This window comes from Dromaius novaehollandiae, chromosome 2 (assembly GCF_036370855.1).
Source record: "Dromaius novaehollandiae isolate bDroNov1 chromosome 2, bDroNov1.hap1, whole genome shotgun sequence".
NCBI classification, from domain to species: Eukaryota; Metazoa; Chordata; class Aves; order Casuariiformes; family Dromaiidae; genus Dromaius; species Dromaius novaehollandiae.
Window position 1 is genome coordinate 78,311,087 of NC_088099.1, and position 23,455 is coordinate 78,334,541.

General features: G+C 38.8%; 1 protein-coding gene across 2 annotated transcripts in view; it reads right to left on the reverse strand.

Annotated features, from left to right (window-relative positions):
- COL15A1 (collagen type XV alpha 1 chain) overlaps positions 1 to 23,455 on the reverse strand; it is a 151,579-nt gene that overhangs the window by 4,549 nt on the left and 123,575 nt on the right. For both annotated transcript variants that reach the window (XM_026115040.2, XM_064506809.1), the window contains 14 exons: positions 22,966 to 23,043; positions 22,813 to 22,848; positions 19,039 to 19,092; positions 18,896 to 18,955; positions 16,707 to 16,775; positions 16,290 to 16,331; positions 14,072 to 14,117; positions 11,935 to 12,024; positions 8,879 to 8,928; positions 6,941 to 7,051; positions 5,348 to 5,492; positions 3,570 to 3,634; positions 1,196 to 1,324; positions 976 to 1,035 (listed from right to left, as the gene is read on the reverse strand). In XM_026115040.2, the coding sequence (XP_025970825.1) occupies positions 976 to 1,035; positions 1,196 to 1,324; positions 3,570 to 3,634; positions 5,348 to 5,492; positions 6,941 to 7,051; positions 8,879 to 8,928; positions 11,935 to 12,024; positions 14,072 to 14,117; positions 16,290 to 16,331; positions 16,707 to 16,775; positions 18,896 to 18,955; positions 19,039 to 19,092; positions 22,813 to 22,848; positions 22,966 to 23,043 (1,035 nt within the window). The remainder of the gene's footprint in view (positions 1 to 975; positions 1,036 to 1,195; positions 1,325 to 3,569; positions 3,635 to 5,347; positions 5,493 to 6,940; positions 7,052 to 8,878; positions 8,929 to 11,934; positions 12,025 to 14,071; positions 14,118 to 16,289; positions 16,332 to 16,706; positions 16,776 to 18,895; positions 18,956 to 19,038; positions 19,093 to 22,812; positions 22,849 to 22,965; positions 23,044 to 23,455) is intronic.

Here is a 23,455-nt window from a genome sequence, read left to right on the forward strand (position 1 = left end):
TGGGTGGAAAGATTTCTGAAGGCCTCCGTAGTTCCCCCTCTTAAAAAAGCTGACTGTAGAGACCAGAGGGTTGATGATCTTGATAGCTGTTTCAAGAACAGCAAAGTTTTCTTCTGTAGTCATGGGAAATATGAGTAACAGGGCAGTGAGTGTACCAGTCTGGAAACTCACGTGGTGTCAGTGGGAGGCTGCAAACCATTTCCTACAAGCTGAGGTCTAGACATCTTCCCAGTGTGCTAAGTGCCTTTGTCTCTGACCTCCTCCAACTTTGTCTATTTCTTTGTCACCAGGCTTTCTCTGGCCATCTCCCTTCTCCCCACTCCTTCCTAGCACTCTCTTGCCCTTCATTACCTCAGCACTACACAGTCAGATCAATTAACCTGCCACAAAGACTGTTCTCTGTTCCCTTCTCCACTTTTTGTTTTTCATCCTCCTGGGATTTTGGGAGGGCAGGCAGCATGTTCACATACAGGTTTGTACAATAACCTGCAGAATGGAGGCAGGTATAGGTTAAAAAAATGAGGCTTTAGAATAGACCTCAGCACACTATGGGATAAGCTGCATACAGATGACAATTAGGTACCCTGAATACAGGAATACAGGACTACAATCTTCTTAAGAAAACCTGTTTTTCGGAAGCTCTTTACTGAGTTTCCTTGAAAGGGACCAGGGCTTGATATGACTGACTTCAGTGTCACAAAACAGAATTCTGATTTTTTTTTTTTTCAGACAGCTTCAGAGATCCTGCTTTGTCTCTGTAGTATTCAGAGTCTCAGAAGATAATGGCTATAGACTAATGGCTGGCCAGTATGAACCAATCTGAAAGTCTATGTAGTGGTAGGATACTTATGCTGAATTGACAAGCCTCAAAAGAAATCATGTTGTGGAGAAACCTTCCTGCAAATTCTGCCCAATGTTTCCCCAGTTTTTGCACACCGAGGGTAAGCTTTTCACAGTCCAATATTTTGTACCTACATGGCTTGATATGGCTGGAGGTGGAAGGCTGTCAGCAGGGATAGGAATTAACTCACCAAGCTGAAAAAACACAAAACAAAAAGCAAACAAAACCATATTAATAGCAGCTTCCGAACTAAAAAAAATTCTTTGTACCCATACTTCTCCACCCCTTTACATCTGCAACAACTCCATTTTGAGTAAGGGAACTGGAAAGGATTGGGAAACAGTGCAATAGTACCTGCAATTTTCTCCATCCGTTTCGAACACGGATAAAAACCTCACTGGTTTCACTCAGATAGATTAGTGTACCTTCTGCTACCAGATGAACCTTTTCCAACATACCATCGACATTGCGGAATGTTGTAACCTATCAAGTGACAAAACAAAAGCAAAACCCTGTGTGAGGGCACCAAACACAGAGAACATTTCGCATGTTAAATTTAAGTTTCATGTGAGTAAGTTTAGAAACATCAAAGCTGCTTGTGCAGGAAATGCTCATAAAGTCAGTTTTACCTTATTTCATACAGAAAGCTTTTAGAACATAAAGGTGTTGCTGCTTTGGCATAACAGCATCGTAATTCTGTTGATTCTACTATAAATTCACCAACAGTTAATTTTTCCCAGAGTGAGAAGATTACATCTCTGAAGTTGACTACACTGGGTCAAAATGGGAGAGTTCAAATGAGACTTGATGAGGCTGGGCATACCCTATGAATATCACACGCAATTCTAGATACATTTGTCTCTGTTGTTATGTTTTCTTTACTGTTGTTGTGATCTTGTTAATTTGATTAGTTCAGATATTTAGTCCATTGATTTTCATGGCATATAACTTCAAATCAGGCATCCAAATGAAAAATAGCACTAATAACATACCAAATTCAGATGAGGTAACACCTTTTAGGCAAGCTGAAAACTTGTAGCAGGATTAGTCCAGATAGTATTTTAGAATAGAACCTCTTTAAAATCCAAAGATTAAAGCAAAATATTTAACATTCAAAAATGTCACCTGTTGAATAAAGACTAAATAAATGTTATGAAATCATTTGGACTCAGTGAGCTGCCCATCATATTTGCCCAGTACCTAAGTAAATGTAAAAGTTGTCTTTAGTGGAGAGTCTTTTCATTTTAAAACTCTAGATTTGCTAATTGGTTGATGAATAAATCCATGGAAGACTGAAGATATGTTTGTTGTTGGAAGAAGTGGAATTGGTGGAAAAGATAATTTTGCTCTTTTCTTTAAGGGTGTTTTATTCCATCCCTTTTGTTATGTTTCCATGTGCCTCTAGTTTATGCAGCCAGTACTTTTCAATTTTTCTTTTACAGATGGTCAGTAAGCTGAAACTGATGTCTGTCACATGTGGCTATTGTACCTATTACCTGCATCTTTGTCCTCTGAAGATTAGAATGCAGAGCTCTAAGAGGAATGACTTCTACAGTCTATATGAAAATTGCAGGTAGCACAAAATCAGTGGCAAATTTCTTGAGATTGTCATTTCTTGACACTTGAATGTCATCTCTTTTTCATTTCTTGAGAGTGTCAGAGGAATCTATTGATGCTTTATAACCCATGCAGACCCTGCTATAGATTTGCAGATTGGTTTTAAAATGTTTGTTTTGACCTAAGTAGGCTGGGATGTCCTACCTAAGAAAGTATTTCCCAGGCTGTAACCACAGTCCTCTACCTTGAGGCATCAGTCTTTGTTCATCTGTTTCTCCCCTGGTCTGTAACATCTGTCAGCTGAATTTCTGTGCATAAAGGCAGTTAGCAGAGATACAACACTATGGTGGGAAGGCATCAGAAGTAATTTATGCTTGCATTCATGTCAGGCCATTTTATATAATGTGGATGATCTGAAAGTCTGCTTGTTTATTAGTGCATTCTTAAATGATTGCCAAGGTATATAGCGAATTTGCTCTTCTATCATAACATGAGAATATGAATAAGTTAAAAAATGGCAATGAAACTCCATTGCAAACTTGTTATCCTTTTTTTTCCCCATAAACTGAGAATATTTGATCTAGAAGTTAACATGGCAGGAGTCTTGGATCTCTTTTCTACAGGATCAACATCCGGGGTACAACTGATTTAAGTGACCCAGTAATAAAACAAAACAATTCCAGTTATATGTACTCTCTGGCATGGCAATTTGAGGCTTTACAGATTTTTAGATTTCCTTAAGAAAAACTACTTTTTTTCTTAGAAAAAGATTTGCTGAGTTTTAATCTAGTAATGTAAAGTGTTTCTTCCATGGAAACAGAGTATTCAGAATAATTGTTCTAGCATCTCATCATATTAAGTTGCTACACTCTTTCAGAGACATCGCTTTGAACATGCAATATGCACAATATGCACACCTTTCCATTGCTTTAACATCCCATTTGTTGAATAGGCTGTTACTAACAAGACAATAGACAGACTACTTCATTCACTCTTCCCAGCTATATGGTTTTCCTTCTGAAAAAATTACGATGTTCAGAAAAACAGAAAACTTTATAATAAATAAAAATTCAGGATCTCAATTTTTCCTCCTCAAGCAGCGCTATCAACAGCCACCACAAGCTTTGAAGCAAAGTTTTCAAAGGCAAACTTCCATAGTTTGTTATCTTACCAGATTCCTGGTCACAGGTAACCCTGGCTCTCCTGGAGGACCTGGTGGCCCAGGAATTGCAGCTGCTAAAACAAAATAAGTGTACAATACATGTTGTAAGTCTTTTTTGAGAGAAAGTGAACCTAAAGAAAATATTTGGTGTTGGTGTCTAGGAGTAGTATAAGCTCATAATGACCATGGTTCTTACAAGGTCAAATTCTGAATAGCTTTGCCCAAAAGAACTACAGAAAATGTCCTTTAAGGGTTTTTTTAAAAGCAGTGGTGAAACTTATGCTTTTACCTGTTACATGGGAGGTAAAGATCAACAGCTTTTAAGCTGTTGGGGGTATTTAAGCCCCACTGTTTATTTGCAGATAAACCATTCCTCTTTCCCCCACATTACAGTATGTGAGCTCAGCTTTAACAGAGATAACTAGGTACCTTGAAGATAGGAAGTAAATTAACATCAGCATTCATAACATTTAATAAAATGGACATCTATCAGTGTGCTGCTTAAAGAAGCTTCTTACAAAGCAAAGAAGCAAATGTGCAGGAGGATGATGAGGGCTAATGGCAGGGTGAACAAGCAAAAGTAGAAGGATGGAATACTAATAATAATTTGTTCTGTCTGATTGGGTCTCTTAGCTAATATTCAGAAGTGCTTGATATAAATTACACGAGAAAATTCCTGAAGTGTTGCTCCCAAAACCAGCACATGGGAAGAAGAGGTACTGCAGAGAAGCCCATTGATCATTAGTTCCCAGAAATGGAGATCTGAATTAGCTAGGCCAACCCAAACTTTAGGCAAGACAGATCTGCATTATAGTCTCTTTATACTGTTAACAGCATCCTCGCTGTCAGTATGCTATCTTCCTTCAGCTTCCTTCAGATTAAGGAATGCTTTGGTCTGGAAGACTGGTTTTGGCTCACTGGATTCCCTTTCTGGTCTCAGTTCCCAGAGGGAAGAATCAGAGTCCCTCACTCTGGTAAAGTTGCTAAGTAGTCTCAGAGGCACACAAGAGCCCATCTACCAGAATCTAGTCCAAGGTCTGGACATATAACAGTAAGACGTCTGTCACTAGCAGACTTGTGACCCAAGAGGAGTCAAGAGGGAAACTCTCTTGAACTGTGATACTTGATTAATGCATTTCCTTTGATGCAAGTTTGAAATAATCCATTGGAAGCTCCAGCATCACCTTGTTTATAAAGGTCCTCCCTCAAATGTGACCACCTGTGGCATATTTTGCTCCCTTTCTAATCCAGTAAATTAAAAATCATTAAAGGTCCAATAACCAACCTCAAAACAGTTTTCTATGTACTCAACATTAACATAACATCTACTTTCTCAGAGGCAGTTCGCTTGCAGCTTCATTCTAGACTTCAACTCTGGTGTGAGTACTGCCCTTATATCAGGGAAGAGCTTCTTGTTGTCACATTAAATTTTTCCCGAATTTTGCTAACTGCTCAGTTTGATAGATTTCAGAAAGCTCTCTAGGCAGCCTTCCTCTGTTACGTAGACTTCCCAATTGCAGCTTAAATAAGATTTTCCTGCAGTAGTGCTCCCTTGGCACTAGTCAGTGAAACCTGATTGCAGTTGCTGTCTTTTTATGCTTTTGTTTCCAATGCACACCCCCAGGGAAGAAATCTAGAGTGTGTAGAAGAGACGGAAGTAATCTGATTTAAATGTGAAGAGTGAAAGGGCAGCTAGAAGAACAAGTATGTGAAGAGAGGTGAAGGGGAGATGTAAGCATGTCTATGCACTCATATGTACAGTGAAAGGCAGAATCACACCTTCTCACCTGATCCATATATTGCGGGGGGTCCTGGTGGGCCTGGTGGGCCAGGTGGGCCAGGAGGTCCAGTTTTTCCATAACCTGGTAGGCCAGGTAGGCCAGGTAATCCAGGAGGTCCTCTGGGTCCAACAACTGAATCCCCTTTTGGTCCCTATCAATAACAAAAAAATTTTCTTTGAATGTACTAATTTCACTGCTGCAGGACCTTAATCCTTGGGGACAACATTTTCTGAAGGCGGGCCACCGCATCCCTACTTAGATATGAGTCCATAGGTGATTTTTTTCAAGGAGCCATGGATATTAATGGAAAATGAAAAATCTGCCCATATACTAAACTAAATACAAGAGTATAAGTTTCAGAAAGCTTTCTGAAAATTCTTGCATCTATTCCCAAGCAGCTGATGTCCGCCAAACACTCTGCAGTGCTCTCAGACTCCTGAATCTTTGCTTTGCTTGTGCAAAGTGAGTGCTGTACTACTCACTTTGATGTGCTTATAAGGTCTTGAGTTTGCCTGAAGGACTGTGGCAGAAAGTTTTAAAAACACATGTCCCTATGCAGATCGTATATCTCACGCTGAATGTTGTCTTCTTTCTCCCCTGAACAAATGCTTGTACCCTGATGCTCTCAGCTGCTTGTCTTCCAGGATAAAAAGGCTCCATCTCTAAGTTTCTGGTTTAGCAATGTCATAACAGGTCATTCTCAGCCTAAATCAGGAGGGCTTATGCCCCCTGTGCTCCGACTGGCCTGCATATATGGAAAGTTTTTGGTTCCTGGGTTAGGAGAGCTTAGTCGCTGTTTCATGGATCTGAGCTGTGTCTTCCAACTCCTTCTTGTCAGTGGATCAGTTTCTAAATAGGGAGATGGTTCTCAGCAATGTGAAATAGGATCAGGAAGATTTTGAAGATAGGATTGCTAACCTAAAACTTTGTCCTCAACTGTGACACACTGTTGATGCGCCTTGGCACAGAAAATGGCAATATAGTATGGCAATGCATGCACTAGTTGTCAGATCCTGGGGATTAACTAGTTTGTGAAGTGGCAGCAGATCTGATTCCAAAGCAAATGTGGTGGCAACTGCCAGGAGATTAAACCACTCTGCAGAGTAAACAGTGGCTAGATTTTAAAGGAATAGTCCAGACTGGTACACACTGGACTTTTCATTCATGTTTTTGGATCACTAGAACAGAAAATAAGATGAATTACCTAGATGGCCAACATTTTTTGAAGACAGCCTCTGTCTCATTTTGTGTAGCCTCTTTTCGCCCTTACGAGGACGTAAGGAGTAGCATCACCAGTTGTATGTTCTGCCTTGATTTGTAATGCTATTAATAGCATGAACCTACTTTCTGATGTAGTTGTATTAGGCAGCTGAGCAGCTAGCATAACATTGCGTCAATTTTTCATAGAAAATTATTTCCATGCACAATACGGAAGTGTCTGTGTCTATCCTAATGGCTCTTTCATTTACTAATCTAATTGTTAGCATATGACTTTACATATAGTTCTTAGCACCATCTTGTTTGTCTCTATTTAGTGCTTTCTAAGTTAAAACAATGTGTACCCACAATTATTCCTATTATACAGTTTGTATGACTTACAACTAATCCTGGTCTTCCAGGCAGTCCAGGAGGTCCCGTCAGAAAAAAACCTCCATTTGGTTCTCCTTTTTCTCCTTTTACACCAGGATCTCCATTGTCTCCTTTTTCACCCTTTGAAGAGAAGGCATTTTCAAATATTCAGCTGAAGCAAGATCATAACCCTGTGCACTGATCTTTTAAAGCTACATGAAAGATCTCAGCTTAAGAAAGAATAGCATCAGCTTACTATCTGCTTTTTGACATCACTCCCTTCTTCAATTATATGGAATCCTCTATTGAAGATGCAGGGATTTCTCAGGGTGGAGGTTTGGGGAAGAAAATGAGGCAGAGGAAACTGGCTCTATTGCTGTTTTCTGCCCTTCTACCCAGCAAAACTGTGTTCTGTGCTGTAGTTGGAGGCAAAGAGAGTGTAAGTCAGAGGAAGCAAAAAAAGCAGGCTTGCTGCTTTTCCCATGCATCATGGAGAAAGCAAAGCAAGACTGATATGAATTTGACAGACATGGAAAGGTATGTAGCAAAGTGAAGATCACCTAGACAATAGAGTGGGGCTGTATACCAGGACAGCAGAAGAGGCACCAGACAAAATTGCAAACACTTTGGACTGCTTCACTCCTCCTCTCTTATGAAGATGATTATCAGCTTGTTTGGAGAATAAAGTGACAAATAAGAAGCAGCAGCCTTGAAAGCCTAGTTCATTATCTCCTTGTGCAAAATGAGCCACAGCAATAGTAGGTTTTGCCTCACATTATTTCTTTCAGCTTTTCAGCTGGTTTTCTTCCTTCAACTTTTTTCATCTATTTTAGTACACCCTTCTGAGAAATAAACCTGTGAATAGAAGCAGCAAAGGGCAAAGCAAGAATGGCAAGTAGCTGCAGGAAGGGAATAGAAGTGGCTATGTATAGCCCTTCCTCTGACTTTCTTTCATGTTGGTTTCCCAGTAAACAGGACTATAAAGCTTTCTGTATGACATGTCATTTTGGAGAGCTGAAGGACTAGATGCAAAATCAGCTCTTTGTAGCTAAAGTTTTAAAGATACAGACACTGTTCTATGAGATCAAAAAAACCACATCATATCTGCCATGCATGGATGACACACTTTATGTCACAGAAATAACTTATGTGCACTCACCCAAGTAAAAACAAAATCTGAAAACAAGGTGGAATTACGAGTCCTTCAAGGAAATTAACAATATCTTTATAGAACACTACTTTTAGAGGTATCATTGAATGATAAATTGATTCCATTTTTTTCAGATCTTGTACTGTTCCAGAGCAATAACAGCCTTCTTCAGTTAGAACATTTAAAAAACTATTACATTGGTTCTCAATTTTGTCACTTAAAGCAATCAGGAAAAATGGTGGAATAGAGAGAGACCAAACACATCAAGGCATGGAGAGGCTTTCTCCTAAGACACTCCAGGAAACAAGAATGGGGAAACATAAAAGTGGCTTCCACTTTAACCTATTTTATTCACTGTGCTGAAAAGATAAATAGTATTATACATAAGTGAATATTTTTCATATGTTAATTGCTGCTAAATTTTTCTAGCACCCATTTAGCAAATAGATGTCTCTTACCTGAGCTGGCATGGAAGCAAAAGCATTAACTTATGGCAAACAATTTATACCAATTTATGTTAGGTAACAATGAATTATGACTCACTTTTATACGACTGGGAGGGTAAAAAGCCTCAGTAGTAAAGCAATAAAGTATTTTCAAAAGTAATCTTTATATATTTACTGACATCTACATTCCCTATACTTCTAATAAACTTGTTTATCCAGCTGAAGTTTAGGAAATTAATATAATATGTAATTTCTGATGCAGATATCTGTTTTTTTATGTTCTACCCTACTATAGAATTTTCTGCTTAGTGTGTAATAAAACCTACTTTAAAAAAGCTTGATAGAACTCAAACACAAATTAGATATAATTACCTTTATGCTATTAATAAAGTGGCTGAAATATGATGGAGGCAGAGGTGGACCTGAAAAATGAAGAAAATTATTTTAGTAGAATAATTATCTGTAATTTCTGTGTTAAAAGCACTGCTTTGGATATTACTGTTTTAGGAGTTTAAAAGAAAATGATTTACAATAATAACATTAACCTTTAAATCTAACAGATATTTTTAGTTCAGTTTCCTAATGAAACAAGGCTTAAATGTTCTGGCTTGTCTGTCACTCCTCCACCTTAATACATTTTGAACCTGTTTGTGAATTTTAGTCACATTTGAAAGCAAGGAAGTATCAAAGATGAAAAGTTCCTAGTTTTTTGGAAAATGGCAGCTGGATAGAGAGTGAAAGAGAGGCCTCTAAATTAACCCCTTTGATGGAAACCAAGAAAAAACAAAAGCATTCCATATGTTTTGACAGCAGTGGGGTGGTCAAGCAGTACCTGTCCAATTCTGAATTAACTACAGTTGTGCTATCTCTTTTGCTGACAAGAGAAAGAACGAAGGTTACTGCCGTTCTGCTGATAATAGAATAACTTTCCATTGCTGTTTTTCTGCAATAAAAACCAGTACCAGCATCAATGATTATAGCAGCTGGGTTGTGTTGTCTGCTAATAGTGATCCACCAAAGCTGTCAAGCCAGCACAAAAAGTTTCAGAAGCCTTCAAATATTCCTTGTTTGGCATACACTTGGAAAAAGACCTTTTTGCAGCTGCTTATAACAGCCAGATGTGTTTGCTTCAAATATGTTCTGATTAGCTTTGAACATGACTTCTCAAAGGGCAAACCTAGTCCAGTCCTCATCTCTAGGCACTCCTTGTAGAGCTGGTAGGCAATTTTTGGCAGGACTTTTAGGGATCCTAACACACAACATGATTTGTGGTGTGGCCTCTGCTGACAGATCAGACATTTCTTTTTGGTTTATTTTTGCATGCTGCTGAAACAGACTCATAGCACTTTACACCTGCATGATCAATAGTAAATCCCATCTTCACAATGATCTTGAAGTCACATAACTTTTGTGCCCTTTCTTTTATAAAACAGAAAGCTACACTATCTTCAGATCTAGGATCTGATGTAGGGATGAATTCAGCCCCGGAGCAACAGAACCCATTTATGGCAGGAATTAATGCTTGCCTAGTGGGAAGCTCTTCACTGCTCTTTCTCTAGTTCCATTCCTTTCAGGATTCACAGACAGAAGGGTGATGCGCCTTCCTACAGAAAACAAGGTCTCAGGACAGACAAGTACCCCAAAGGATGGATGTGGATGAGTGTGATAACCTGTCCAGAATGTCAGGTACTGGTATGGCCATGTGGAGAATGACCCACAAGAAGGAAGGGGGTTGATTATGGTCAAGAGTCAGCACACTGCAATAAACACTGCAGTTTAGATTAGTAGATCTTCAGCCTTAGGGAACTGGGTCCAAAACTGTGATACAGTGAGGTCTTCTCCTTTTTTTCTAACCATGGTTTCTTACAAGCACCCAGACTCTGTTCTTACAGCCAGAAGCACTGCGGCTGTGTTGGAGCGTAGTACGTATGGTTGGGACAGTGCATCTACGCTCTACATATCTGTCATGCCTGTCTCAATACATAGTGTCTAAATAAAGTGTGGCCTGCCATTTACCCATGCTCTCTGTGTTGGCTTCATCTTTTTGACTAGTATCAATTAAACAGAGCCATTGTGTAAAATTAGAGCAGAGATGTTTCAGGAAAAGGAAAAAGAAATGCACTTGCTTTCTGAGTGGACAAGTAGCACAGTTCAGAAAGCTTTTCTGATATCTGGGGCTTAGCAGATACTGTAGGGGAAGGAGCTTCAGCTGCCAGTCCCCCAGAGAAGGCTTTGAAAACATACTATAATTCCATCATGTCCCACCCTGCAAGTTCTGGCTTGGGTATTTCCAGTGTCAAAAGTTATGCGGATATTTGTAAGACCTGGAGAGCTCCGTTGTATAAAAATACAAAAATATAAAAATATACTGGCAACTACGTCAATGAATGAGAACTAAATAGGAAAAAATTTTAGAGCAGCAACAGAAGTGGCCACAGTTTATATGTTTTAACTTTGCAGAATATTGAAGCTAGTTGATTTCATTGGATTCTGTTGGCAGACAAATGAATAGATCTCTGTTGTTTTATGATAAAGGTGAATTCTGTTTTCAAGGTAGATATGTGACATTTTAACCAGAATTCTGGTGTAGGTCTTAAGCATCATCCTCTTGGTTTGTAATCATCAGGTATAGGCAAAAATACTTGTAGGGCTTTAAATTACATTAAATACAAAGCCTGGGAATTAACAAGCATGTGTCCATGTAAATACACACAGAAGAGGAAATTTTCCTATTTTTTGTTTCCTTTTTTTTCCTTCTTTTTACAAGTTTATTGATATCTGGAAGCACTACCATGTATTTTGTGGCACTGGATATTGATCAGAATAAAAATTAATAACACAAGAAAAGAGCTTTTATGAGAACCAACACATGTCCTCTCAAAGATAACAGATATCATCTTTAGTCAACAAAACTGTGCGTTTGGAACAAAGACAGAAATATCCATGTAGATGTAGTTTTAAATTCATTTTAAACACTTAAGAGGACAAAGATTATAAATATGGTATAGGAATATGAATTTGATATACTGCTCCTTCTGCTTTGAAGAATTACTGGCATTGGGCAAAGCCTTATCTCAATATGTGAGCTTTCAAAAATTATATTTAAAAGGAAAAATTTGTGAATTGTAATAGCAATCTTTTCAGATAGATGCTTTTTACTGTAATTATTTTTGAATATATAAAAATTAGTCACGTGCTTCAACTTTTGATACAGAAAAGTAAATGCTTAGTGAGCAGCTTCTATTATAATGCTCCTAGAACTAGTAATTTTATATATTTAGCCCACACATACTTTTCATAATTATGACAAATAAAGCATAGAACATTAAAAAGTTGGTTGAAGTGGACTTCTGAAGATTATCTAGTCCAATATCCTGTCTAGAGTGGGACTATCACAGGAAGTCACTGACATGTCATATTCAGAATACCTGGTGGTCCTGGAGCACCTGTGTCTCCTTTTTCTCCTTTTATGTCTGCTGAAGTGTGTACTCCCCAGGAATCTCCGTTTCCTTTAGCACCTGCCATAAAAATATCACAGGGAAGCAAAATTCATGAGAATTTGCAAACAGAGACGCCTGCAATGACAACCAAACTACAGGAAGTAAGAGCCAGTATTTCACATGTGGGTGCATACGGCTCCACACCGCATGTGCTTTGCTCGCTCTCCGCGTGAACATTTAATGACTGCCTGTCTGTGTTCTCTCTTCAGCTGATGATCTTTGTTTCTTTATCAGTCACAACACCTACAACAAGGTCTCTCTTGCAAGTCAATCTTTCACTCTCTCTTCCTTAGCCATCTAATCTAGGGCCTTATGAACAAAGCAAAAAGAGAGTGTGAGCTAACTGTCTTGTTCATACGTTTGTCAGTTCTTGGGTTACACCTCTACCTTTGATACCACATCCTCTAGTATCTCCAGGCTCAGATGCAAACCAGTAAATGATAACTGCATCTGTGAATGCGAAAAAATGTGGTCTTTTGTTGCTCCTTCATGTCATAAACGTATTAACAATGAAGAAAATGTTCTCTGAGAATAGAAACATTTTTAGCATAATTTTCCTTCTAGACAAGCTGAGGGTAGAACTTTACCCAAATAAATCTGGATAAGCCTTCTATTTTTTTCCAGGTATTATTCAATTTTCATGGTAACTCTACCCTATAAAATATCTAGGTAAAATGATTAATTAGATTTGTCAGGCCTGATTTATCTCTCCTTTCTGCCTGAGTAATTTTAATACCTTTGCAAAATTCATGTCAAAAAGCATCATTCTGACACAGTAACATTTTATAGCCACTTACTTCAGGTAGAAATGCCTCCTCAAGTGTAAGGTGAGCTGGTCCTATTCTGAGCAATAGGCAGGAAGTATGCTGAAGTACAATGACAAGGACGATGACAGGACACATCTCCTGAAGTCATTTTAACAGTTCTCTGCCCATGATAGCTACAGTCCCTGTTGTTCAGTTGTGACCTATGCTGGGAGTCAGTGGATTACTAAGTGCACAGTCTCTTCTCTAACCTGTTTTCACTGCAGGTGTGAATTTCACCAGGGCAAGTATAGAAACAATCTCCGGCTTGCTTGGGTACCACGTCCCTGCTCCATGACCTGGTGTTGCTTTTCCAGCAGAATCTTCTTGCTGTGCATCTCCAGTAAAGACTTCATTGGTAAGGAAGCCTTTCCATTAGTTTTCTGCAGCAGTCTTCCAGGCTCATTCTCTGCTTATTGAACATTTTTAGGGACAAAAATATTTACAGCATTTTTCCTTCTTCTAGTTTTGCAGAACTGCCACAAATATAGGAGAATGAAAAGAACTTCACTTTCAGAGCCCTGTGTGTTACAACAGAAGTTTCAAGACTGCGCCTCTCTGCACTTTCTCTTCAACAGGCCTCACCTTCCTAGTGAATGAAGGTATTTGGAACGTTTCTTCTGTATTCCCAGAAAATTCAAAGTCCACTTCAGAGCAAGGACTGTTAGCAGCTTGTTCCGTCCCTGAGCAATCTTCTCTGGGGCTCCAGCAGTCAGTATGTGTTAACCCTGCCTGTGATAATTTACTGTTGAGCAACAGGATGGGAACTCTGATCACAAGCTAAATTTTTGGCATCAGTCAGAAAAGGGAAGTTTTTCTGATGCCACGAGTCAAACATCTGAGCAATGAGACTGCTTGGTTGGTTGATGGGATGTAATATCAGGTAGACTTTAGAACTTGCATCTGAAGAGCGCTGCCAGAGCAGAGAAGTAAAGACTCAACGCAGAATTGTGTGGCACCTACTCCTCAATGTCACTTGTCCGCTCTGACAGAAAAGTCCTACAATTAGACATGCAGAACTTGTGTTGCCCTACTAAATTTATATGTCTTAGCCTTAGAAGTTCAGACCTAGGTTCATTTGTTCTTTGGCTTACATGCTGAGACTGCAGCAAGATATGATCTGAGGTTCACCAGAAAAAGGAGTGACACCATCTATGCTTTTCTCATAAGATCAGTCACACACTAGCCAAGAGAAAGCAATGTTCTTTGTTCACAACAAGAAGAGCTTATTTAAAGCAAGCTTCAAGAAAAGAATTATTCACCTTGGACATTAAGAGCTTCTTGATTTCCCGGGTAAGGAGTGTTCACCTACAGACAAAGAGAAATTAATTAAAAATTATCCATGCATATTGACTGATTCAAGTGCATAGTGGAAAGCATGGAACATTTGCATGCTATCACAGTAAATATTATAACAATGCTCTGTGATTATCTCCAGTTTGATGAGGTCTGTATTAGCCAATGAAGCCTTTTTCAGTATTGTGCTGCCTTCCACATGCAACATGCTTTTAGCAAGAGGGTAACAACATGCATTTTTGAAGCATTAGCAAATCCTACTCTCAGTCATGGTAGTGAAACATCAGAAAATTCAACTTATTCTCCATGAATGATTCTGAATTTATGTCACTGCATTTGAAAGCAGGATTTGATTTTTGACTGTAAGATAACAGACTGTGTTTGTAATTTTTTCATCAGATCATAATTATACCTCCTGTCTGATGATCCTATGCTCTGTATGCATTGGGATCAAAATTGGGTGGCAGAAACTATTCTATTCCAATTCTATTCTATCCTATTCTGACTCCATTCTCCTGTAATGATGGGCATGCTACTTACCTCCACTTTCTGTCTTCAAAATATGGGCAGTGCAGGAGTTAAAATGTGGCAGAGTGTTCTGAAATGGACAGATCTTAGTACTAACTAGTACTATTCATATAAATTGAAACAAGCATACTAAAAAAAATCCAACATACAGCTGCTGTATCTGACTAATCCTATAGTATTAGCTCTTAGAAGTCTTTACTCACATGGATAGTTCCATTAACTTCAGAAGTTCAGTTCACATGAGGAAAACTTGTGGGATTCAGTCTGTAGTTCTTTAGGGATATTCATTTATGTAGGCATGTACAGCAGACTTCTTATCTATAAACTTGGATAGGTTTAGGAAATTATTCACAAAAGTAGGATAAAGCTATCTAGCATACTCAGATGCATGAAGAGGTATTTATAACTACAAGTTTCTATTATTTCTGTACATACAAGTTACTGTTATTCACTGATTTTACTTTTCTTGAAAGGCAACCTTTTTATTATCTGAAATTCAGTTAAAATAGGCCTCTATCATTTGAATCATTCCACAGAGAATCATAGATAGTGGAGGCTGGAAGGGACCTCTGGAGGTCATCTAGCCCAACCACCCTGCTTAAAGCAGGGTCAGCTACAGCAGGTTGCTCAGGGCCTTGTACAATTAGGTTTCAAAGAACTGACCAGGTGAAGCTGACTAAACCAGAGGAACTTTTTTTTGGGGGGGGGAGGGGGGGACGGACATGTAGAAAGTTATATAGGGGTAATGGGAAGATTTAAGGGAGGAGTTCAAAGAGTTAGGAAAATGATGCCTGAAAGTGGTAGACCAAAACTGTAGAAATGAAAAATTACCCTAGGGTGGAAAAGTAGAGCAGCCGTGCTGCACATCACAGTATTCAGGGGAGGACTGTGGCTCTCAAAGACAGAATCCTTTCCAAATACCTAGCCCATGGCTTAACACTACCATATTGCTGTAGGGAAAGTTCTACCATGACTGAACCCTGTTCACAGTTCATTCTGGAATGTAATTTCTGTGATATAGCAAAATTGCAGGTCTTTTGAAGACAATGGAGGCTTTGCCATTCACTTTGGAAAGCAGGGGCAGAACTTCACCTGCTGGCTTTCATGAGATAATAAAGGTTTAAATATAAATAGATCTATTGCATTTGAGGGTCAAATAAGGATCAGTCTTTGCCACTCAATGTTCTGTGCCATATTGAAACAGATAAGAAATCTTACGTCCGCTTAGACAGGGAAATTGAAAACAGCCAAAGACACAATTACATGGAGACATTATTTATATATACACATGAAAAATGTGTGTACATGTATGTGTAAGCATTCAGCTCCCAAGAGCAAATCTTACACTATGGAAACATGGGGCTTGGTAAGGCATTAAGAGAGTTAGGGCAACCAAATAATCAAAGCGCTTTATGCAAAAGGTTCCCATGTTTGTAATTCTGTTACACATTTTGTGTGTGGCTCATTTCTGAATATCTAAACACTTGGAAATCTGTTATCTTGAAGGGTGGGTAAAATACATCTTATAACTGGTGCAAAGCAGAAGGCGGGGAGGGGGAAAGCTGCACAGCTACTGTGGTTATGTATATAGCTACCGGGGTTATGTATTGTCATGGCCATGCATATTGCTAAGAGCAGATTGTGTGTATGACTTACTGGCATTTTGCAATGAGGTCTGGGAGAGACTGGGAAAACTGTCTATTGAAAATAGGAAGGGAAATGAATTTAATGAACATAGGCAATAATACAGTAAATGATATAACAAATAGATCTAAAAGAAATGTCAGGACAAGGCCTGGAGACTGAAGTCGGCATCCTGAACAGCGATTTCAGCTTGTTGATAGAGAACTCTCATGGTTCCACCAGTAGGTCTCAGTCTGCATGTGTGGGGCAAAACTCTTACACCACAGTGGCTCTGTTTAAAAGATTTTTCCACATGCACACAAGCAAGGTAAACCACTGTAAACTGTATTGCCTGAAACAACTTTTGAGGATTCACTTTGCGAACCATTTCAAGAGCTGCATATTTCTGCTACAGTGACAGATCAGCAACTGAGTTCTAGTCATACTTACTCCTTTGATATGAACTATACGCCCTGGAGGTCCAGGGGGCCCTGGGGGCCCAGGCAAGCCAGGGGGACCCTGATAAGAGAAAGTTAAGTAAGGAAGACATTAGACAGAACCTTTCACATGCAATACAGTTGAACCTAGGGAAAGAAGGACAAGGGGCCCAAAAGGCTCAATTTAATCATGGAGTTTTATATTAAAAGGCCAGGGGGGAAGCTGAACATTTACTTCCGAGGCCAACCTAAGCTGCCAGGTGAATTTTCATATTTAACCTAAAGCACTCTGTAGGGAACAAAGTGGCCTAAGATTGTTTGTTTCAGGAAACAATAACTCAAATCCCAAAACCAAAACCAATACAAACTGAATCTAAAATAATACCACTGGCTCTCCCAACCATATCATCATAAGGAAAACCCTATTTGGTCCCTAAGACTGTTTTGGGATTCTCAAAACCACTGAGATTCATATACTTTCAAATGTCAAGCAGATAACTACATGTTAATTGGCACCTTCAAGGAAATCTACTACAGTGAAAACATGACTGTCCCCCACAAAAGCTATGCTGATTCCTTATTGTGGCCTTTAAAATCCTGGCCATGTGGCCAAAACATGCTACTCTACGTTGAGGCCATCTTCCGTGAGATGTTGCACATCATCTCATCAATGACTTCATACTTTTAGAATTCTATTAGATTTTATCTTCCTTTAGCACTCCAGAAAGGATGACTAGAGCATGTAACCTGTTTTCTTTATCTGTTTGTTTTAATCTCCCAACCTGATATACTTTATCTAGTTACCCTTGTACTCATAATTTGTGTTTAGTTAAAGCAGACAGTCCAGAAAAGGTACCTTGATGCAATTTGAAGATATCAAGAAATGGAAAATATACTTATTCCTTTGGTATTTTCTGCTAGTGGCTAATCATCTTTTCTGTTTTGTTTTTTTTCCATCCAATTAGAATTTGTCTGATTTGTCTAGTTTCACCTCCCAGTACCTAAAATTGTAGTTAAACCTTCCTCTAACCATTAATACATAGTCTTTCTATTCCTTGAAGGTACCAAGATACTTACCAAGTCAATTCTCAGTCTTCCTATTAGTCAGAGAAAGCAATATCATCTCAAATTTACTGTCCAGATACACACCACATATGTTTCACAGTTTGGGTGCTGTTTGCTTTTTTTTTAAACAAAGAAAAACCATAAGACTCATACAACAGAATTCATTTACAGATAGTGTTCTATTGAAATACAGTGAGAGTGAATTAATAATCTTTCCTGATGCCTGTCTGATCCTTGCTTTCTTACGATTTCTATGATAATACAGTAAAAGTCCCTTGTCTTTTTTTTCAGCCCCTTTCTGACGCAGATAAAATATTATTGACTGCTGCTGTGGTATAGGTACTAATTTTTCTAGCACAGATCTCCCCATGGCATCAGAACAACCACACAGATTACTCTGCCAAGTAAAATATATGCTATTCTTAAACTTACTGCTTATGCTAAGCAGTGCTTATTGTTGAATAGTCCATTCTTACTATTTGCCATGAGATTATTTGTATGAATGTTATTCATAAGTACAGAATTGCCAAACCAGGACCTTGGTTTATCATTTTTCATTCCACAATTACAGGATGTAGGTGGGCATGCAAGTTCTATCATCTTCCAAGCACTAGGCAGTAGCTATTATTCTGGATACAACACTACAGCTAAAGCAGGTAGTAGGTGTCGACAGTTACCTACTTGTTAGCAGGATAGGTGACTCTTCATTAAAGATACGCTCAGGTGGTCTTGGTACCTATGCTACATAGTTAGCATGTGAGTATGAGCTCCCAAGAGCTGTGTGAGGGGTCACACTGACAACTTGCATTAGAAACTCCTACATAAATAGAAAGAATTTGCAATCTCATATCCTTTGCCTATTTGAACCTATGCTGACAGTGAATCACACATATAACTTTCACACCTGGGGGCTGATAGAACTATGTATAACTGTAAGAACTGTCCAGAGGTACCCAGATTTTGACTTTTCAATGACAGTTTTTAAATAGGAAAAATAACAGAAGCACATCATCACTTCTAGATCTTTTTGGCTATTTTAGTCCTGTTATCGTTTTAAAGGGATTCATATAAATCAGATTTGACTTAAAATTTTAACAACATTTTTTGAATTAATTGCAATATATAAGAAGAACTTACATGTAATACTTCACCTCGTTCACCTTTCACACCTTTCAGTCCATTCAGTCCTGGGCGGCCCTGAAATAAGTAGAAATAGTTTAGTATGCATTCAGAAGCAGACTGTTCTATCTTTATTCCATTTCAGAGAGCTTAATACATACTGGGCGTCCTGGGAAACCAAGCTCTCCTTTGGGTCCAGCAGGTCCTATTGGTCCCTGGACAGAAAAGACAATGTGATTATGGAGAAGAATAAAACAGAATAAACTTTAAATGGAACAAAACTGTGACATATGTTTGATTATTTAGAAAGGATATCATAGTCATAGTCACATTTGCATTATAATTCAATCTGTGATGGTCTGCAGACAATGCACATAATGTGCTCTCTACTCACTATTCTAAGGGATCTCAAAAACTGAGAGGTATGTATACAAAAATGAACTCTGGCTTGGAAGAAGATTGGTCCTCTGAAATGAAGTCTGAATTCTCAGCCAATGATAGTGTGTAAAGTTCAAAACTGAGTTGCCAGGCATCAAAGTATGAAGGAAAGTTAAACCTATCAATCAATAGAAAAAAGGCAGTCTCTCTTAGTGGTGCTAAATAGGTGTATGCTTGGTATATCTGCTTTTGGCTTAGATGTTTTTTCTAAATATTTTTGTGTCACAGCCTGTGAGAAAATGTCTGTGCACCAATCCAAGACTTTATATATCATCAGATGACTACATATCTCCTGCCATCCTTGGTATGTGGATTTTCAGGGCTAATAGTTGAAACGGAGCAGATACTTCCTTACACAAGAGTGACCCATCAGACCACACTGACTGATACAAGTGACTATAGAAAGAAGGCACAAGCAGGCCCCTCAGGAAAAGTAGTCCAGGACTATTGGTCATCCATGGTTCGGTATTTACAAACATGTAATCTCTAGACAGCCAGCAAGTGAGTCAATACAAAGCAGCAAACCTGAGGAAAACCACAAACTTCTATCCTGCTGTCAGCTTCCCAAGATTCAACAAAACCACCAGAGTCTAGACAATCCCTTTATGTGTGTGTCAGCCTTTCTGGTTTCATTTTCATTTTTTCCAGCCTGGTGAAATGCTGAGGGATATTCCTCCTTTGGCATTATGACTCTTGTGTTTTAACTTCAGCAGTGATTCCACATATGCATAGAAGACAGAAGGTGAAGACCGCATGTGTGTGGGATGCATAAAATCTGAAAATGGTACTTCAAATACCTAAAACAATTATGGGTTAAATAGTCTTTCTGTCTACAGATCTCATGTAGATACCTCTCACAGGTGACAATTTATATATTTAATCCTGAGAAATTACAGTACTTTCAGTGTGTTTATTGTAACAAACCTTCTGCTGTTACCTGCAATATGGTGGTTAATGCAGACCTATGCTGATGGAAGAAAGACTGGCAATTGCACTGCCTACCACAATTCGGGCATGTCACTTTAAGTCACCAACTTTTGTTGGCATCATGACTTCTACTTCAAAGGATGACTAGCAAATAACTGAAAAACGAGGAAATCCTCATCTTGTCAGTCGATCCTCTTGATTTGATTAATTAGGAATGTGGAGACTAAGAAGGAATAGAAGATGAATTATACAAAAAAGGAAGAGTGAAAGAAATCAAATCAGAAGTAATAAGGTGAAAACAGACAGTGAGAAAAGACAAAAAGAAGAAATGCAGGAAAGAAAAGCAGTGATCTGCAAAATTTGGCAAGTTAAGGATCCATGGAAATGCTCTAGATACATAAATCCTTTCTGCTTTTGCTCTGCTTAGCTCCAAAACCACAAGTCCTCTTTCTCCTCATTTTTCTCCCTATTTAAGTGTATCAGCAGCAGTATTGGAAACAGTGACAATATACTTTCTGATCCATTTTTGCTCTTTTCAGTTTGCCTCACCTACTTGAAGTACATATTTTCATTGAGAAGCAACAACCACCTTCACACAGGATAGTGCTGACAGCAAAGAGTCTTTTGAAAAAAGTGCTCTCCATAGTTGCACTGAAGCCTTGCTGTTACTGACACCTCTGGGGCCTGTCTGGGGAGGACCAGAAGAACTGTTTGGTTCCCAGCTATGAATAGTGCACAGCATGAAGCTGAACTCACAGTTATTTCACTTTGCAGTTTTTTTCTTGTTTCTGATTAAATCACTGCTGAGAAATCACTGAGCATCACTGCAGCTAAGCCCACCAATCTGTAGAGTTCTGTGTAAAGACTATGCAAGAAATCCCCTAAAACATCTCATGCTCATCTCCATGGGCTGTGACAATAAGAACAGGAGCGTTTCATATGTTTTTGCTGTTGCAGAATGGGAATAAGCACCCGCTCCTTCTGAACTGTCTTTCTGCGGTTTGAAGATACAGGGGATTTAGGTAGCTTCATAGGAAGGCGTAAATAGGGTCAGCAAAGCAAAAATGAAGGACACCAGAATAGTGTCCCTCAGCATACTAAAACTGAATACCTACACATTTTGAGGTTTTCTATCCATAGTACGCTTTACAAAATTAACCAATATTTCCTTCCCTTTGCACTTGAGGGAAGAGAAGCATTATTTGCATGGGATAATTCAGCAAGCCTGTGGCAGAACTGAATTCTGTGCCACTCTGAATCTTATTTAGAGTCCAGTGCTGTTGCCCTGTTATTTCTTAGCTCAAGGCATATGGGAAGCATGGACAAGTTAAGAGCTAGAAGGATCCCAAGGAATCTTTTGCATATTCAGAATTTTGCATCTCATCTGATAACAGAATCTTGATCAAGGAATATCATTGAGATTTAAATACCAGTCTCTCACCAATTCATTTTCTGAATTAAGCCGTTGCCAAACTGAGAGAGTTGTCATTTACCAAATCCTTTTATCCCAAACTGGCAAGTGTTTGTCTTTACTTTATGTAATATCATTTAATTGAAAAACAATCTACATTCATGGAAAATGTATTCAATGATTTATGCATCAAACTGAAGTTGATAGATTAATTGCTATAGTACTTTGCAATTAGCAGCTGTCATTAACAAAAAAACCAAGGTGCATTCCAGAATGAATTCCACAGGAGAGGTAAAATTTAAGATTATATAACCTCAAGTTGAATATTGTTCACTAGCATTGCCTTGTATATTTTTATCATGCTAAAACTGATGACTGCCTTAGATGCGAAATTCAGGAATGGTTAACTTGTGAAAATAATGTTCACAACAACACCATTATCAGAATTTAGAGCACCTCTGACTAATGACATTTGAAACTGTTCCAAGATAGTAGGACCTTTATCAAACTTTTATTTCATTTCCTGTTTGAAAGTATCTTCTGCCCATATGATCAATGTTAATGTCTGTTTTTAAAGCAGACATTAGATCACTAGTGGACTCTAAAAGATATAAACTTCAGTATTGCACCCCCAAGTTTTCAAAATGAGTCAACCCACCTTTCCTCACCACCAAATACAATGATGGGGTTTGAAAAAAGAAACCCAAAATGTGTGGGGCATTTTTCTGATTTACTTTCTCATATTTGAGCCCTTAAAGAATATGCAAATCTGAGCCTTACTTAGCAACCAAGATGACTAGAAACAGGCTTTTTTTGTTTATTAGCTTAAATAAAGAGAAGCCTCTGACTGTGCTGTGCTGGAGCCACCTTCACTATTTCCTGTGTCAAAACTCCATCCCTTCCCTGACAAATGTTAGCAACTACACAAGACACGTGCCAGCAGCCACAGCTAGAAGTGAAAGAGGGAAGTGAGGAAACCACAGCAGACTGCTTATCAGAACAGGAAACTTCATTTACAACAGCAAAGGAGTCAAGAGAGTCAACTGTGACAGACAGTTGAGGTAACGAAACGCTAAAACAAACTATCTTTATATTTAGTGATATCTGTAAAACCAAGCAAAATCAAAAAAGAATCCACTAAACTTTGAAAATGTCTTACCATTGGTCCCGCCTGTCCTACCACTCCAGCTTCACCCTGTTGGGGATAGACAAACACACAGATGACAGAGAGAACTTCTGCAATATCTAGCAGAGGTGGCTGGCAATAAGGCCATCAAATATTCTGGAGGAACACAAAGCAGTGTTAGCTCACCTTCTGCCCTTTTCTTCCTAATAATTCAGTTAAAGATCCATCAGCAGCAATGAGAGCTCCTGGTTCTCCCTTTTCACCCTGCAATTATCAAAGTATTTTACAGTGTTTACAAAGGAACCGTCAATGAAGCAGGAAGAGTCAAAGCAGCAATGTTGCTGTTCCAAGTGTGACAGATTAGTCAGACAAAAACGCTATAATGTGAAATCAGTGTGAGTAGGGTTGACTTTCAGTTGCTCTCACATACATCAGACGAACCCCACGAAACATATGCTGGGTCCAAAAGAAACCTCTTCCAAAAGCAGATAAGCTATTGGCATCTTTCTGTGGACTATCAGCTTAGATACTGGTCAGGAAGCCCCGTTGGAGATGGAAAATCTTGATAGAACACTAACTAGAAAGAACCAGACTATCAGGAAGGCATGGGTCTTTCTCTCCAAACAGGTGGAGCATGATGCAGCCTCATTACCTTTACAGAAGGTTACTTCTCAGC